This window comes from Montipora foliosa, chromosome 12, assembly GCF_036669935.1.
Source record: "Montipora foliosa isolate CH-2021 chromosome 12, ASM3666993v2, whole genome shotgun sequence".
NCBI lineage: Eukaryota > Metazoa > Cnidaria > Anthozoa > Scleractinia > Acroporidae > Montipora > Montipora foliosa.
The window spans coordinates 10,864,906-10,881,144 of NC_090880.1; the positions used below are offsets into that span (position 1 = coordinate 10,864,906).

A 16,239-nucleotide genomic window follows, 5' to 3' on the forward strand; every position below is an offset into this window, starting at 1 on the left:
TGTCTACAACCCGATACAAGCTCATTTCTCCTGTTGAGAGTTGACATTTCTGGCCTTCGTAATATGAAAAATTTCTCCCACACACACAAGTTGCATCTCTTAGTTACATTCGAATAAGACCTAGCTTGTTTCACTTTCCGCCATCTAATGTCATATGCAATGTTCCAATCTTTTAAACAGGGACATAGTTTTTTCACGCGGTTAGCTTAAACAGGGACATAGTTTTTTCACGCGGTTAGCTTAAGCTCCATATGTACTTACTAAGCTCGGTAGCATGTTTGTACCGCTCATTACGAAATGAACATGTATGGTTCCTGTACCTTAATGTAAAAGCAGTGTCGCAAAGTCCGATGTAGGTTTCCTTCGTGGTGTTAGTGGTGACTTGCGCCTGGTAGATGACATTTTCCGCTGAAGTCACCACTAACACCAGGAAGGAAACCTACATCGGACTTTGCGACACTGCTTTTAAATTAAGATACAGTTTTTCTATGTGATATTGCTGGATCAACATGTGATTCACACTCAGGCGGACAAGGGTAATTAATGTAAAGAGTCAGTTAAGTAGATCCCTTGAGCCAACAACGTATCATAGAAGAACTGGCCCTTAGGGAGTCCCACGTAAATGCCACACATTAAGTGATCAATCAGCCATGTTGCCAGCATGGTTGTCCTGATAGTGTAGTGGTCATCACACCCGACTAGTGATCAGGGGGACGTGGGTTCAAATCCCGCTCAGGGCAATTACAGTTTTCCCCAGAAGTTGTCCAGTGTTGAGTTTCCCGTAACTTCCTCTCAATTACTCCTCAACTTGGTCACGTGCCCCTGATCAAATGTATCCCGACCAGCAGACAATGCTGCAGTTGTTGCAAACACTGTATGTTTTGCTGCGATTTTTGGAAGGGAAGGTCTATGTGCCTCGTGCCTTGGGAGACTAGTTAGTGTTGTTTTCCCTTGAGTCCTCATGTTTCCCAAGATGAACTCTAAGGAAAACAAAACAAACTATTTCCTTGGGGCTATACATTAAGTACATATTACAAGGGCATTACTAAACCATGAAACAGCAAAACACAGAAACAACAAAACAAAACAGCAAAACATCATCTTTCAACAACAACAACAACTGAAATAAAATGCCTTTTTAATGAAACAAAAGTTGTGTAAGCGTTGGTGTCACTGTGTAATCTCACCCCGAGATACATGCAGTTGTAACGTGAGTCACCTACAACAGCACACATTGCACATTGTACCTCATCCTCCAAATCAGGGTATGGCCTGTGGCAAGTGCAATAGACTCCTTTGAAGTTTTGATTATACTTGTTCAGTTTATTTTCTGGGTCTTTTTGCTATGACAGAAAGTGACATGAAATCAGTCAACCAATCAGTTCACAAATGGATCAGTCTTAATCATTGAGAACACATGTCAAGGCTCCGGCTTGCTTTTCAAGAGGGCCAACTGAGGCTGTTCTCTTATTCAGAGACAACTAACACTTGGCTTCAGGCAACTCACACTCTCAAAACTCATTAGCTTCACCTCCAACATAAGCAACTTCCATTTGAATATTTTGTAAGCCATTGACTCCCAAACTCCTCCCCCCCATTGACAAGTAAATCTATTAGTGTGAGACAGAGTAAATTCTATTAAGTCCCAATCCTACATGTAGGAGGCAATGGGTTAATCCTATGTAAGAGTGATTCAGTGAAGTGGGTTTATTGCACTGCCAATGGACAACTTTAATTGTTAAAGAATGCTGTTATCCACGCCACCTTGCTACTATTCAAGTTGATCTCTGCAAGTATGGCAAGTCGGTATTGGGGTTGATCAGATTAACAATCGCCCTAAAATTTTTTCTATGTTGGAATGGTCAAATATTTTGTGCCTACTACTAATAATTATTGCATTAGTATAAATAATTATTGCATTAATATCTCTTGGCATTTTAGATGCTTCAACTGTACTACATGTATGAAAATCACCAGACAAAATACACTTACCCCAAACAACTTGCACTTGAAAGTAGAAAATTTCCTGTTGCCACAATCACAACGAAAATCTCTAAAGACAAACAAAAAACATGCTTTATTACATAAATATTTCAAATTTATTTTAATTTCACAAGTTTATTATTGTGTACATGTATTTGTGTCAGATAAAATAGTTACATAAGTATGCATAAGAGAGAAATGACGGGGAATTTTGACATGCACATTTTTGGTAGACAGATGATGGTATTGACACAGAGGATGTTAAATTTTGGTTTGCAACAGAAATGCAAGATTGGGAACGTGTGAATATATGTTGTAGTTCATTTTTTTTCCACTAGTTAAACTTTTTTTTTAAACCAGTGAAAATGTTTTGAATCAGATTAAATTTTTTAATACCAACACCCATTTGAACATAGTTGGACATCTTTCTGTACTTGAGTAAAAAAAAAAATATATATATATATAAGGTCCTAGTTCCCAGTTCAGAGTTGTCTTCTCGACAGTTTACTCTGTTTTTGTACATAAAATGGAAACTGTGTTGAAGTGGGGTTTTTGTGAAGAAAGTAGTCTCCTTCGAAGCTGTCTTTCAGGATGTCACAAAACAAGCTTTGTGTGACATCCTGACCATTGACTACAAGACTGACTAAAAAGAAGGGTCCTTACGGTAATTCCCTACAAAATGATGCACTATCCCGGATTTTGTCAAACTTGGCACAATTGATATTCATACACAGGACACTAACAAAAGGCAACAAAAAGGTGGTGTCACCTGGCTCGTTTTTGCGCTGCATGCCCTTTCTTCTACGTACAACAAAAAAAGCAAGGTGACACAAACACCAACCCAATGTGGCCAACACATCACACATGCACACAACCATTACACCCAGTCAATTAGCAGCCATGGACAGCTGTTTCGGCCTTGCTAGGCCTCATCAGCATGGCATAGCTAACATTCCAGGCGGGTGTCTTAGACACCCCTTTAAGTGGCAGCTCCACACAACAAATGTGGTAAGCTGGGTTGGGAACAGCACAGCCGTTCTCCCACGGAAAGCGTGTGGGAAGGTGGATCACAAGAAGAGACCACTGTGTCACAAAATTTTTAAGTACAACAAAAAAACCAATGCGACATTAACACCAACCTGGTTGGTGTTTGTGTGACCTTGCTTGCATGCAGCACAAAAACAAGCACAATGACACCATCTTTTTATTGCCTTTTTAAGTGTCCTGTGTATGAATATCAATTGTGCCAAGTCTGACAAAAATCTGGATAGTACGTCATTTTAAAGGGGATTACCTTAAGGACCCTTCTTTTCAGTCAGTCAGGTACAGTAGTCAATGGTCAGGATGTCACGCAAAGCTTGTTGTGTGACACCCGAAAGACGGCTGCCAAGGAGACTATGTTCTTTACGAAACCCCACTTCGACACAGTTTCCATTTTATGTACAAAAACAGAGTAAAGCTATCAAGAACACAACTCTGAACTGGGAAACAAGACCTTATCTTGTTTATCTTCATGCTGTGGACATCATTAATCAGTTACATTGTACATTTAGCCTTGCTCTCAAAAAACAAAAACAATACTTCATGCAAAAAGAAGGACGAAAACAATTTCACCCAAAGTACACAAGTCCTGTCAGGTTTGTGCCAAGATTTATCGGGCTGACGACAGATGTTTACGTCAGACCCCCCCGTCGACTAAATCACTTCGATCTTGACTTGTCCACTTGACCTTGCACTGAATCACTTGCCCGGCTATTAAACCATTTGACACTTGATTAAACCATTGGCCGGTGAGTGAAGTCGTCTGTCAATTAGTTGAACCAGTCGTTCTTTAACTAAACCATTTCAGTCTCGTCTTGTCTATTTGACAAATTGCACTGAATCACTTGCCCAGTCATTAAACCATTAAGTCGTTCGTCGACTACTTGAACCGTTCCTTCTTTAACTAACCCATTCCAGTCTTCTCTTGTCCAGTTGACTTTGCACTGAATTGATGGCCCGTCTCTTAAACCATTTCATATTTGATTAAACCATTTGCCAATGACTTGAGTCATTTGTCAATTAGCTGAATCGTGCCTTCTTTGAGTAAACCATTCTGCTACAGGGCACAAGATCATTTTTTTTGTTGTCAGACGTGATCATTTCACATTTCATTCACGGACGGATTCTCAGTTGAACAAACCAATATGAATTAGTCTGTTCTGTTTTAACATCGTCGTCGGAACAATTTCAAAACAATCTAAACCATTTCAATTTTAAATAAGCCGCTTCACAAAACAACACTCAACCTTTTGTTTTTCGACAGTTTCATTTCAAAACCACTTATTTTGTTTGGCAAACCATCACTAAACCATTTCCTTTTTCTCTGTTCCATGTGTTTTTGGCGGCGATGGCTGCCCATACTTCTCACCAAAATGGCAATGATAAAACGAAGACAACTGCACAAGTTTGAATTTCAAGTCTCCAGATAAAATAGATTTGCAAAGTTACGTTTATGCCAAAAAAAAAAAATCAATTAGCGGACCTATCAGGAAACAAACTTCCTTCAGCAAAGTATACAAAGAAGTGCTATTGCATCATGCAGAATTGCATCATCAATAGTCATTTCCTTACTTCAACAGCAAACATTTAGAAATAACCAATGAAGTAAGGGCCAACCTAAAGGAAGCACACAAAACACTTATTAAGGAAGAATTCGGTCATTCATGTTAACTGTTTACATGTACAAACGTACACATCGCGTGAGTCGTCACATGGCGTCTGTTGTGTATAGCAACTTTGTAAACTACAGGAACTTCATTTAATACTCAGTGAACTCCACAACACTTGGCAGTGACTTACGGTAAGCAGTCTAATCAAGCCGTATGCTTACATACGGCATCAGCATGGGAGCAAAGATGATTTGAACATCAGACTTCAGAATTTCCTAAGTTTGTTTCGCTTGCTGGTTTTGCATTAAATTCTTTAATTATAACTCATATGCAAACGATAAGCGTTCAGATAATTAATAGACTTCATTTCTCCACTAATCACAGTACATTCTTAAATTTTTTTTTCCATGCGCAATCAACATGCTGCAATTGCTATGATTACACATAACAATTTATTGCTAATGAAAGCGATGAAAAAAGAAAAAACCATTCTTAAATTTGTTCCTACATTTGGTCTCAAAATAGTACCGGAATACATGTAGGCTCCAATGCCTCACAAGTACCGGTATGTATCAATTAAAATTGAAATTTGACAAGTTCAATAATGATACAGTATGTGGAAAGAATACTTGCTTCTCTATGGGTGGCCATCATCCCCCAAAATAAAGAAATTGAGAGAGAAAACACAAATAGTTTTACGATGGTTTGTCAAACAAAATAAGTGGTTTTGAAATGAAACTGTCCAAAAAGAAAAGGTTAACTGTTCTTTTGTGAACCGGTTTAGTCAAAATTGAAATGGTTTAGATTGTTTTGAAATGGTTCAGACGACGATGTTAAAACGGAACAGACTAATTCTAATTGGTTTATTCAACTGAGAACAAATGATCTTGTGCCCTGTAGCAGACTGGTTTACTCAAAGAAGGCTCAATTCAGCTAATTGACAAATGACTTAACTCACCGGCAAATGGTTTAATCGAGTATCAAATGGTTTAAGACACGGGCAATTGATTCAGTGCAAAGTCAAATGGACAAGAGAAGACTGAAATGGTTTAGTTAAAGAAGGAATGGTTCAACTAGTCGACAAACGGCTTAACTCACCAGTAAATGGTTTAATGGCCAGGAAAGTGATTCACTGCAAGGTCAAATGGACAAGACGAGACTGAAATGGTTTAGTTAAAGAACGCATGGTTCAATTAATCGACGGACGACTTAACTCACTGGCCAATGGTTTAATCAAGTGTGAAATGGTTCAATAGCCGGGCAAGTGATTCAGTGCAAGGTCAAATGGACAAGTCAAGACTGAAATGATTTAGTCAATGGGGGGTCTGATGTAAATATCAGCAGTAAGTCCAATAAAACTTGGCACGAACCTGACAGGCTTTTTGTACTCCGGGTGAAATTGTTTTCGTCCTTCTTTTTGCATGAAGTATTCTTTTCGTTTTTCGAGAGCAGGGCTAAATGTAAATGATTGATGATGCTCACAGCATGAAGATAAACAAGATAACGTCCTAGTTCCCAGTTCAGAGTTGTCTTCTCGATAGTTTTACTCTGTTTTTGTACATAAAATGGAAACTGTGTTGAAGTGGGGTTTTTGTGAAGAACGAAGTCTCCTTCGAAGCTGTCTTTCAGGATGTCACACAACAAGCTTTGTGTGACATCCGGACCACTGACTACAAGACTGACAAAAAGGAAGGGTCCTTACGGTAATTCCCTACAAAATGATGCACTATCCCGGATTTTGTCAAACTTGGCACAATTGATATTCATACACAGGACACTAAAAAAAGGCAACAAAAAGGTGGTGCCACCTAGCTCGTTTTTGCGCTGCATGCCCTTTCTTCTACGTACAACAAAAAAAGCAAGGTGACACAAACACCAACCCAATGTGGCCAACACATCACACATGCACACAACCATTACACCCAGTCAATTAGCAGCCATGGACAGCTGTTTCGGCCTTGCTAGGCCTCATCAGCATGGCATAGCTAACATTCCAGGCGGGTGTCTTAGACACCCCTTTAAGTGGCAGCTCCACACAACAAATGTGGTAAGCTGGGTTGGGAACAGCACAGCCATTCTCCCACGGCAAGCGTGTGGGAAGGTGGATCACAAGAAGAGACCACTGTGTCACAAAATTTTTAAGTACAACAAAAAAACCAATGCGACACTAACACCAACCCGGTTGGTGTTTGTGTGACCTTGCTTGCATGCAGCACAAAAACAAGCACAATGACACCATCTTTTTATTGCCTTTTTAAGTGTCCTGTGTATGAATATCAATTGTGCCAAGTCTGACAAAAATCTGGATAGTACGTCATTTTAAAGGGGATTACCTTAAGGACCCTTCTTTTCAGTCAGTCAGGTACAGTAGTCAATGGTCAGGATGTCACGCAAAGCTTGTTGTGTGACACCCGAAAGACGGCTGCCAAGGAGACTATGTTCTTTACGAAACCCCACTTCGACACAGTTTCCATTTTATGTACAAAAACAGAGTAAAGCTATCGGGCTGACGACAGATGTTTACGTCAGACCCCCCCGTCGACTAAATCACTTCGATCTTGACTTGTCCACTTGACCTTGCACTGAATCACTTGCCCGGCTATTAAACCATTTGACACTTGATTAAACCATTGGCCGGTGAGTGAAGTCGTCTGTCAATTAGTTGAACCAGTCGTTCTTTAACTAAACCATTTCAGTCTCGTCTTGTCTATTTGACAAATTGCACTGAATCACTTGCCCAGTCATTAAACCATTAAGTCGTTCGTCGACTACTTGAACCGTTCCTTCTTTAACCAACCCATTCCAGTCTTCTCTTGTCCAGTTGACTTTGCACTGAATTGATGGCCCGTCTCTTAAACCATTTCATATTTGATTAAACCATTTGCCAGTGATTTGAGTCATTTGTCAATTAGCTGAATTGTGCCTTCTTTGAGTAAACCATTCTGCTACAAGGCAAAAGATCATTTTTTTTGTTGTCAGACGTGATCATTTCACATTTCATTCACGGAGGGATTCTCAGTTGAACAAACCAATATGAATTAGTCTGTTCCGTTTTAACATCGTCGTCGGAACAATTTCAAAACAATCTAAACCATTTCAATTTTAAATAAGCCGCTTCACAAAACAACACTCAACCTTTTGTTTTTCGACAGTTTCATTTCAAAACCACTTATTTTGTTTGGCAAACCAACACTAAACCATTTCCTTTTTCTCTGTTCCATGTGTTTTTGGCGGCGATGGCTGCCCATACTTCTCACCAAAATGGCAATGATAAAACGAAGACAACTGCACAAGTTTGAATTTCAAGTCTCCAGATAAAATAGATTTGCAAAGTTACGTTTATGCCAAAAAAAAAAAATCAATTAGCGGACCTATCAGGAAACAAACTTCCTTCAGCAAAGTATACAAAGAAGTGCTATTGCATCATGCAGAATTGCATCATCAATAGTCATTTCCTTACTTCAACAGCAAACATTTAGAAATAACCAATGAAGTAAGGGCCAACCTAAAGGAAGCACACAAAACACTTATTAAGGAAGAATTCGGTCATTCATGTTAACTGTTTACATGTACAAACGTACACATCGCGTGAGTCGTCACATGGCGTCTGTTGTGTATAGCAACTTTGTAAACTACAGGAACTTCATTTAATACTCAGTGAACTCCACAACACTTGGCAGTGACTTACGGTAAGCAGTCTAATCAAGCCGTATGCTTACATACGGCATCAGCATGGGAGCAAAGATGATTTGAACATCAGACTTCAGAATTTCCTAAGTTTGTTTCGCTTGCTGGTTTTGCATTAAATTCTTTAATTATAACTCATATGCAAATGATAAGCGTTCAGATAATTAATAGACTTCATTTCTCCACTAATCACAGTACATTCTTAAATTTTTTTTTCCATGCGCAATCAACATGCTGCAATTGCTATGATTACACATAACAATTTATTGCTAATGAAAGCGACGAAAAAAGAAAAAACCATTCTTAAATTTGTTCCTACATTTGGTCTCAAAATAGTACCGGAATACATGTAGGCTCCAATGCCTCACAAGTACCGGTATGTATCAATTAAAATTGAAATTTGACAAGTTCAATAATGATACAGTATGTGGAAAGAATACTTGCTTCTCTATGGGTGGCCATCATCCCCCAAAATAAAGAAATTGAGAGAGAAAACACAAATAGTTTTACGATGGTTTGTCAAACAAAATAAGTGGTTTTGAAATGAAACTGTCCAAAAAGAAAAGGTTAACTGTTCTTTTGTGAACCGGTTTAGTCAAAATTGAAATGGTTTAGATTGTTTTGAAATGGTTCAGACGACGATGTTAAAACGGAACAGACTAATTCTAATTGGTTTATTCAACTGAGAACAAATGATCTTGTGCCCTGTAGCAGACTGGTTTACTCAAAGAAGGCTCAATTCAGCTAATTGACAAATGACTTAACTCACCGGCAAATGGTTTAATCGAGTATCAAATGGTTTAAGACACGGGCAATTGATTCAGTGCAAAGTCAAATGGACAAGAGAAGACTGAAATGGTTTAGTTAAAGAAGGAATGGTTCAACTAGTCGACAAACGGCTTAACTCACCAGTAAATGGTTTAATAGCCGGGCAAGTGATTCAGTGCAAGGTCAAATGGACAAGTCAAGACTGAAATGATTTAGTCAATGGGGGGGTCTGATGTAAATATCAGCAGTAAGTCCAATAAAACTTGGCACGAACCTGACAGGCTTTTTGTACTCCGGGTGAAATTGTTTTCGTCCTTCTTTTTCCATGAAGTATTCTTTTCGTTTTTCGAGAGCAGGGCTAAATGTAAATGATTGATGATGCTCACAGCATGAAGATAAACAAGATAAGGTCCTAGTTCCCAGTTCAGAGTTGTCTTCTCGATAGTTTTACTCTGTTTTTGTACATAAAATGGAAACTGTGTTGAAGTGGGGTTTTTGTGAAGAACGTAATCTCCTTCGAAGCTGTCTTTCAGGATGTCACACAACAAGCTTTGTGTGACATCCTGACCATTGACTACAAGACTGACTAAAAAGAAGGGTCCTTACGGTAATTCCCTACAAAATGACGCACTATCCCGGATTTTGTCAAACTTGGCACAATTGATATTCATACACAGGACACTAAAAAAAGGCAACAAAAAGGTGGTGCCACCTAGCTCGTTTTTGCGCTGCATGCCCTTTCTTCTACGTACAACAAAAAAAGCAAGGTGACACAAACACCAACCCAATGTGGCCAACACATCACACATGCACACAACCATTACACCCAGTCAATTAGCAGCCATGGACAGCTGTTTCGGCCTTGCTAGGCCTCATCAGCATGGCATAGCTAACATTCCAAGCGGGTGTCTTAGAGACCCCTTTAAGTGGCAGCTCCACACAACAAATGTGGTAAGCTAGGTTGGGAACAGCACAGCCATTCTCCCACGGCAAGCGTGTGGGAAGGTGGATCACAAGAAGAGACCACTGTGTCACAAAATTTTTAAGTACAACAAAAAAACCAATGCGACACTAACACCAACCCGGTTGGTGTTTGTGTGACCTTGCTTGCATGCAGCACAAAAACAAGCACAATGACACCATCTTTTTATTGCCTTTTTAAGTGTCCTGTGTATGAATATCAATTGTGCCAAGTCTGACAAAAATCTGGATAGTACGTCATTTTAAAGGGGATTACCTTAAGGACACTTCTTTTCAGTCAGTCAGGTACAGTAGTCAATGGTCAGGATGTCACGCAAAGCTTGTTGTGTGACACCCGAAAGACGGCTGCCAAGGAGACTATGTTCTTTACGAAACCCCACTTCGACACAGTTTCCATTTTATGTACAAAAACAGAGTAAAGCTATCGGGCTGACGACAGATGTTTACGTCAGACCCCCCCGTCGACTAAATCACTTCGATCTTGACTTGTCCACTTGACCTTGCACTGAATCACTTGCCCGGCTATTAAACCATTTGACACTTGATTAAACCATTGGCCGGTGAGTGAAGTCGTCTGTCAATTAGTTGAACCAGTCGTTCTTTAACTAAACCATTTCAGTCTCGTCTTGTCTATTTGACAAATTGCACTGAATCACTTGCCCAGTCATTAAACCATTAAGTCGTTCGTCGACTACTTGAACCGTTCCTTCTTTAACTAACCCATTCCAGTCTTCTCTTGTCCAGTTGACTTTGCACTGAATTGATGGCCCGTCTCTTAAACCATTTCATATTTGATTAAACCATTTGCCAGTGACTTGAGTCATTTGTCAATTAGCTGAATCGTGCCTTCTTTGAGTAAACCATTCTCCTACAAGGCAAAAGATCATTTTTTTTGTTGTCAGACGTGATCATTTCACATTTCATTCACGGAGGGATTCTCAGTTGAACAAACCAATATGAATTAGTCTGTTCCGTTTTAACATCGTCGTCGGAACAATTTCAAAACAATCTAAACCATTTCAATTTTAAATGAGCCGCTTCACAAAACAACACTCAACCTTTTGTTTTTCGACAGTTTCATTTCAAAACCACTTATTTTGTTTGGCAAACCATCACTAAACCATTTCCTTTTTCTCTGTTCCATGTGTTTTTGGCGGCGATGGCTGCCCATACTTCTCACCAAAATGGCAATGATAAAACGAAGACAACTGCACAAGTTTGAATTTCAAGTCTCCAGATAAAATAGATTTGCAAAGTTACGTTTATGCCAAAAAAAAAAATCAATTAGCGGACCTATCAGGAAACAAACTTCCTTCAGCAAAGTATACAAAGAAGTGCTATTGCATCATGCAGAATTGCATCATCAATAGTCATTTCCTTACTTCAACAGCAAACATTTAGAAATAACCAATGAAGTAAGGGCCAACCTAAAGGAAGCACACAAAACACTTATTAAGGAAGAATTTGGTCATTCATGTTAACTGTTTACATGTACAAACGTACACATCGCGTGAGTCGTCACATGGCGTCTGCTGTGTATAGCAACTTTGTAAACTACAGGAACTTCATTTAATACTCAGTGAACTCCACAACACTTGGCAGTGACTTACGGTAAGCAGTCTAATCAAGCCGTATGCTTACATACGGCATCAGCATGGGAGCAAAGATGATTTGAACATCAGACTTCAGAATTTCCTAAGTTTGTTTCGCTTGCTGGTTTTGCATTAAATTCTTTAATTATAACTCATATGCAAACGATAAGCGTTCAGATAATTAATAGACTTCATTTCTCCACTAATCACAGTACATTCTTAAATTTTTTTTTCCATGCGCAATCAACATGCTGCAATTGCTATGATTACACATAACAATTTATTGCTAATGAAAGCGATGAAAAAAGAAAAAACCATTCTTAAATTTGTTCCTACATTTGGTCTCAAAATAGTACCGGAATACATGTAGGCTCCAATGCCTCACAAGTACCGGTATGTATCAATTAAAATTGAAATTTGGCAAGTTCAATAATGATACAGTATGTGGAAAGAATACTTGCTTCTCTATGGGTGGCCATCATCCCCCAAAATAAAGAAATTGAGAGAGAAAACACAAATAGTTTTACGATGGTTTGTCAAACAAAATAAGTGGTTTTGAAATGAAACTGTCCAAAAAGAAAAGGTTAACTGTTCTTTTGTGAACCGGTTTAGTCAAAATTGAAATGGCTTAGATTGTTTTGAAATGGTTCAGACGACGATGTTAAAACGGAACAGACTAATTCTAATTGGTTTATTCAACTGAGAACAAATGATCTTGTGCCCTGTAGCAGACTGGTTTACTCAAAGAAGGCTCAATTCAGCTAATTGACAAATGACTTAACTCACCGGCAAATGGTTTAATCGAGTATCAAATGGTTTAAGACACGGGCAATTGATTCAGTGCAAAGTCAAATGGACAAGAGAAGACTGAAATGGTTTAGTTAAAGAAGGAATGGTTCAACTAGTCGACAAACGGCTTAACTCACCAGTAAATGGTTTAATGGCCAGGAAAGTGATTCACTGCAAGGTCAAATGGACAAGACGAGACTGAAATGGTTTAGTTAAAGAACGCATGGTTCAATTAATCGACGGACGACTTAACTCACTGGCCAATGGTTTAATCAAGTGTCAAATGGTTCAATAGCCGGGCAAGTGATTCAGTGCAAGGTCAAATGGACAAGTCAAGACTGAAATGATTTAGTCAATGGGGGGGTCTGATGTAAATATCAGCAGTAAGTCCAATAAAACTTGGCACGAACCTGACAGGCTTTTTGTACTCCGGGTGAAATTGTTTTCGTCCTTCTTTTTCCATGAAGTATTCTTTTCGTTTTTCGAGAGCAGGGCTAAATGTAAATGATTGATGATGCTCACAGCATGAAGCTAAACAAGATAAGGTCCTAATTCCCAGTTCAGAGTTGTCTTCTCGATACTTTTACTCTGTTTTTGTACATAAAATGGAAACTGTGTTGAAGTGGGGTTTTTGTGAAGAACGTAGTCTCCTTCGAAGCTGTCTTTCAGGATATCACACAACAAGCTTTGTGTGACATCCTGACCATTGACTACAAGACTGACTAAAAAGAAGGGTCCTTACGGTAATTCCCTACAAAATGACGCACTATCCCGGATTTTGTCAAACTTGGCACAATTGATATTCATACACAGGACACTAAAAAAAGGCAACAAAAAGGTGATGTCACCTAGCTCGTTTTTGCGCTGCATGCCCTTTCTTCTACGTACAACAAAAAAAGCAAGGTGACACAAACACCAACCCAATGTGGCCAACACATCACACATGCAGACAACCATTACACCCAGTCAATTAGCAGCCATGGACAGCTGTTTCGGCCTTGCTAGGCCTCATCAGCATGGCATAGCTAACATTCCAGGCGGGTGTCTTAGACACCCCTTTAAGTGGCAGCTCCACACAACAAATGTGGTAAGCTGGGTTGGGAACAGCACAGCCATTCTCCCACGGCAAGCGTGTGGGAAGGTGGATCACAAGAAGAGACCACTATGTCACAAAATTTTTAAGTACAACAAAAAAACCAATGCGACACTAACACCAACCCGGTTGGTGTTTGTGTGACCTTGCTTGCATGCAGCACAAAAACAAGCACAATGACACCATCTTTTTATTGCCTTTTTAAGTGTCCTGTGTATGAATATCAATTGTGCCAAGTCTGACAAAAATCTGGATAGTACGTCATTTTAAAGGGGATTACCTTAAGGACCCTTCTTTTCAGTCAGTCAGGTACAGTAGTCAATGGTCAGGATGTCATGCAAAGCTTGTTGTGTGACACCCGAAAGACGGCTGCCAAGGAGACTATGTTCTTTACGAAACCCCACTTCGACACAGTTTCCATTTTATGTACAAAAACAGAGTAAAGCTATCAAGAACACAACTCTGAACTGGGAAACAAGACCTTATCTTGTTTATCTTCATGCTGTGGACATCATTAATCAGTTACATTGTACATTTAGCCTTGCTCTCAAAAAACAAAAACAATACTTCATGCAAAAAGAAGGACGAAAACAATTTCACCCAAAGTACACAAGTCCTGTCAGGTTTGTGCCAAGATTTATCGGGCTGACGACAGATGTTTACGTCAGACCCCCCCATCGACTAAATCACTTCGATCTTGACTTGTCCACTTGACCTTGCACTGAATCACTTGCCCGGCTATTAAACCATTTGACACTTGATTAAACCATTGGCTGGTGAGTGAAGTCGTCTGTCAATTAGTTGAACCAGTCGTTCTTTAACTAAACCATTTCAGTCTCGTCTTGTCTATTTGACAAATTGCACTGAATCACTTGCCCAGTCATTAAACCATTAAGTCGTTCGTCGACTACTTGAACCGTTCCTTCTTTAACTAACCCATTCCAGTCTTCTCTTGTCCAGTTGACTTTGCACTGAATTGATGGCCCGTCTCTTAAACCATTTCATATTTGATTAAACCATTTGCCAATGACTTGAGTCATTTGTCAATTAGCTGAATCGTGCCTTCTTTGAGTAAACCATTCTGCTACAGGGCACAAGATCATTTTTTTTGTTGTCAGACGTGATCATTTCACATTTCATTCACGGACGGATTCTCAGTTGAACAAACCAATATGAATTAGTCTGTTCTGTTTTAACATCGTCGTCGGAACAATTTCAAAACAATCTAAACTATTTCAATTTTAAATAAGCCGCTTCACAAAACAACACTCAACCTTTTGTTTTTCGACAGTTTCATTTCAAAACCACTTATTTTGTTTGGCAAACCATCACTAAACCATTTCCTTTTTCTCTGTTCCATGTGTTTTTGGCGGCGATGGCTGCCCATACTTCTCACCAAAATGGCAATGATAAAACGAAGACAACTGCACAAGTTTGAATTTCAAGTCTCCAGATAAAATAGATTTGCAAAGTTACGTTTATGCCAAAAAAAAAAAAATCAATTAGCGGACCTATCAGGAAACAAACTTCCTTCAACAAAGTATACAAAGAAGTGCTATTGCATCATGCAGAATTGCATCATCAATAGTCATTTCCTTACTTCAACAGCAAACATTTAGAAATAACCAATGAAGTAAGGGCCAACCTAAAGGAAGCACACAAAACACTTATTAAGGAAGAATTCGGTCATTCATGTTAACTGTTTACATGTACAAACGTACACATCGCGTGAGTCGTCACATGGCGTCTGTTGTGTATAGCAACTTTGTAAACTACAGGAACTTCATTTAATACTCAGTGAACTCCACAACACTTGGCAGTGACTTACGGTAAGCAGTCTAATCAAGCCGTATGCTTACATACGGCATCAGCATGGGAGCAAAGATGATTTGAACATCAGACTTCAGAATTTCCTAAGTTTGTTTCGCTTGCTGGTTTTGCATTAAATTCTTTAATTATAACTCATATGCAAACGATAAGCGTTCAGATAATTAATAGACTTCATTTCTCCACTAATCACAGTACATTCTTAAATTTTTTTTTCCATGCGCAATCAACATGCTGCAATTGCTATGATTACACATAACAATTTATTGCTAATGAAAGCGATGAAAAAAGAAAAAACCATTCTTAAATTTGCTCCTACATTTGGTCTCAAAATAGTACCGGAATACATGTAGGCTCCAATGCCTCACAAGTACCGGTATGTATCAATTAAAATTGAAATTTGGCAAGTTCAATAATGATACAGTATGTGGAAAGAATACTTGCTTCTCTATGGGTGGCCATCATCCCCCAAAATAAAGAAATTGAGAGAGAAAACACAAATAGTTTTACGATGGTTTGTCAAACAAAATAAGTGGTTTTGAAATGAAACTGTCCAAAAAGAAAAGGTTAACTGTTCTTTTGTGAACCGGTTTAGTCAAAATTGAAATGGTTTAGATTGTTTTGAAATGGTTCAGACGACGATGTTAAAACAGAACAGACTAATTCTAATTGGTTTATTCAACTGAGAACAAATGATCTTGTGCCCTGTAGCAGACTGGTTTACTCAAAGAAGGCTCAATTCAGCTAATTGACAAATGACTTAACTCACCGGCAAATGGTTTAATCGAGTATCAAATGGTTTAAGACACGGGCAATTGATTCAGTGCAAAGTCAAATGGACAAGAGAAGACTGAAATGGTTTAGTTAA

The 16,239-nt window shown here is 38.9% G+C and overlaps 1 protein-coding gene across 2 annotated transcripts in view; it reads right to left on the reverse strand.

Moving 5' to 3' along the window:
* The window catches only part of LOC137979021 (putative E3 ubiquitin-protein ligase UBR7), a 98,061-nt gene that overhangs the window by 52,299 nt on the left and 29,523 nt on the right, over positions 1-16,239 (reverse strand). Inside the window, exons 3-4 of one of the 2 annotated variants that reach the window (XM_068826171.1) lie at positions 1,993-2,053; positions 1,248-1,343 (exon numbers count right to left, since the gene is read on the reverse strand). In XM_068826171.1, the coding sequence (XP_068682272.1) occupies positions 1,248-1,343; positions 1,993-2,053 (157 nt within the window). Of the gene's footprint in view, positions 1-1,187; positions 1,344-1,992; positions 2,054-16,239 lie in introns of both variants that reach the window. The other variant, XM_068826170.1, reaches the window with a different exon arrangement.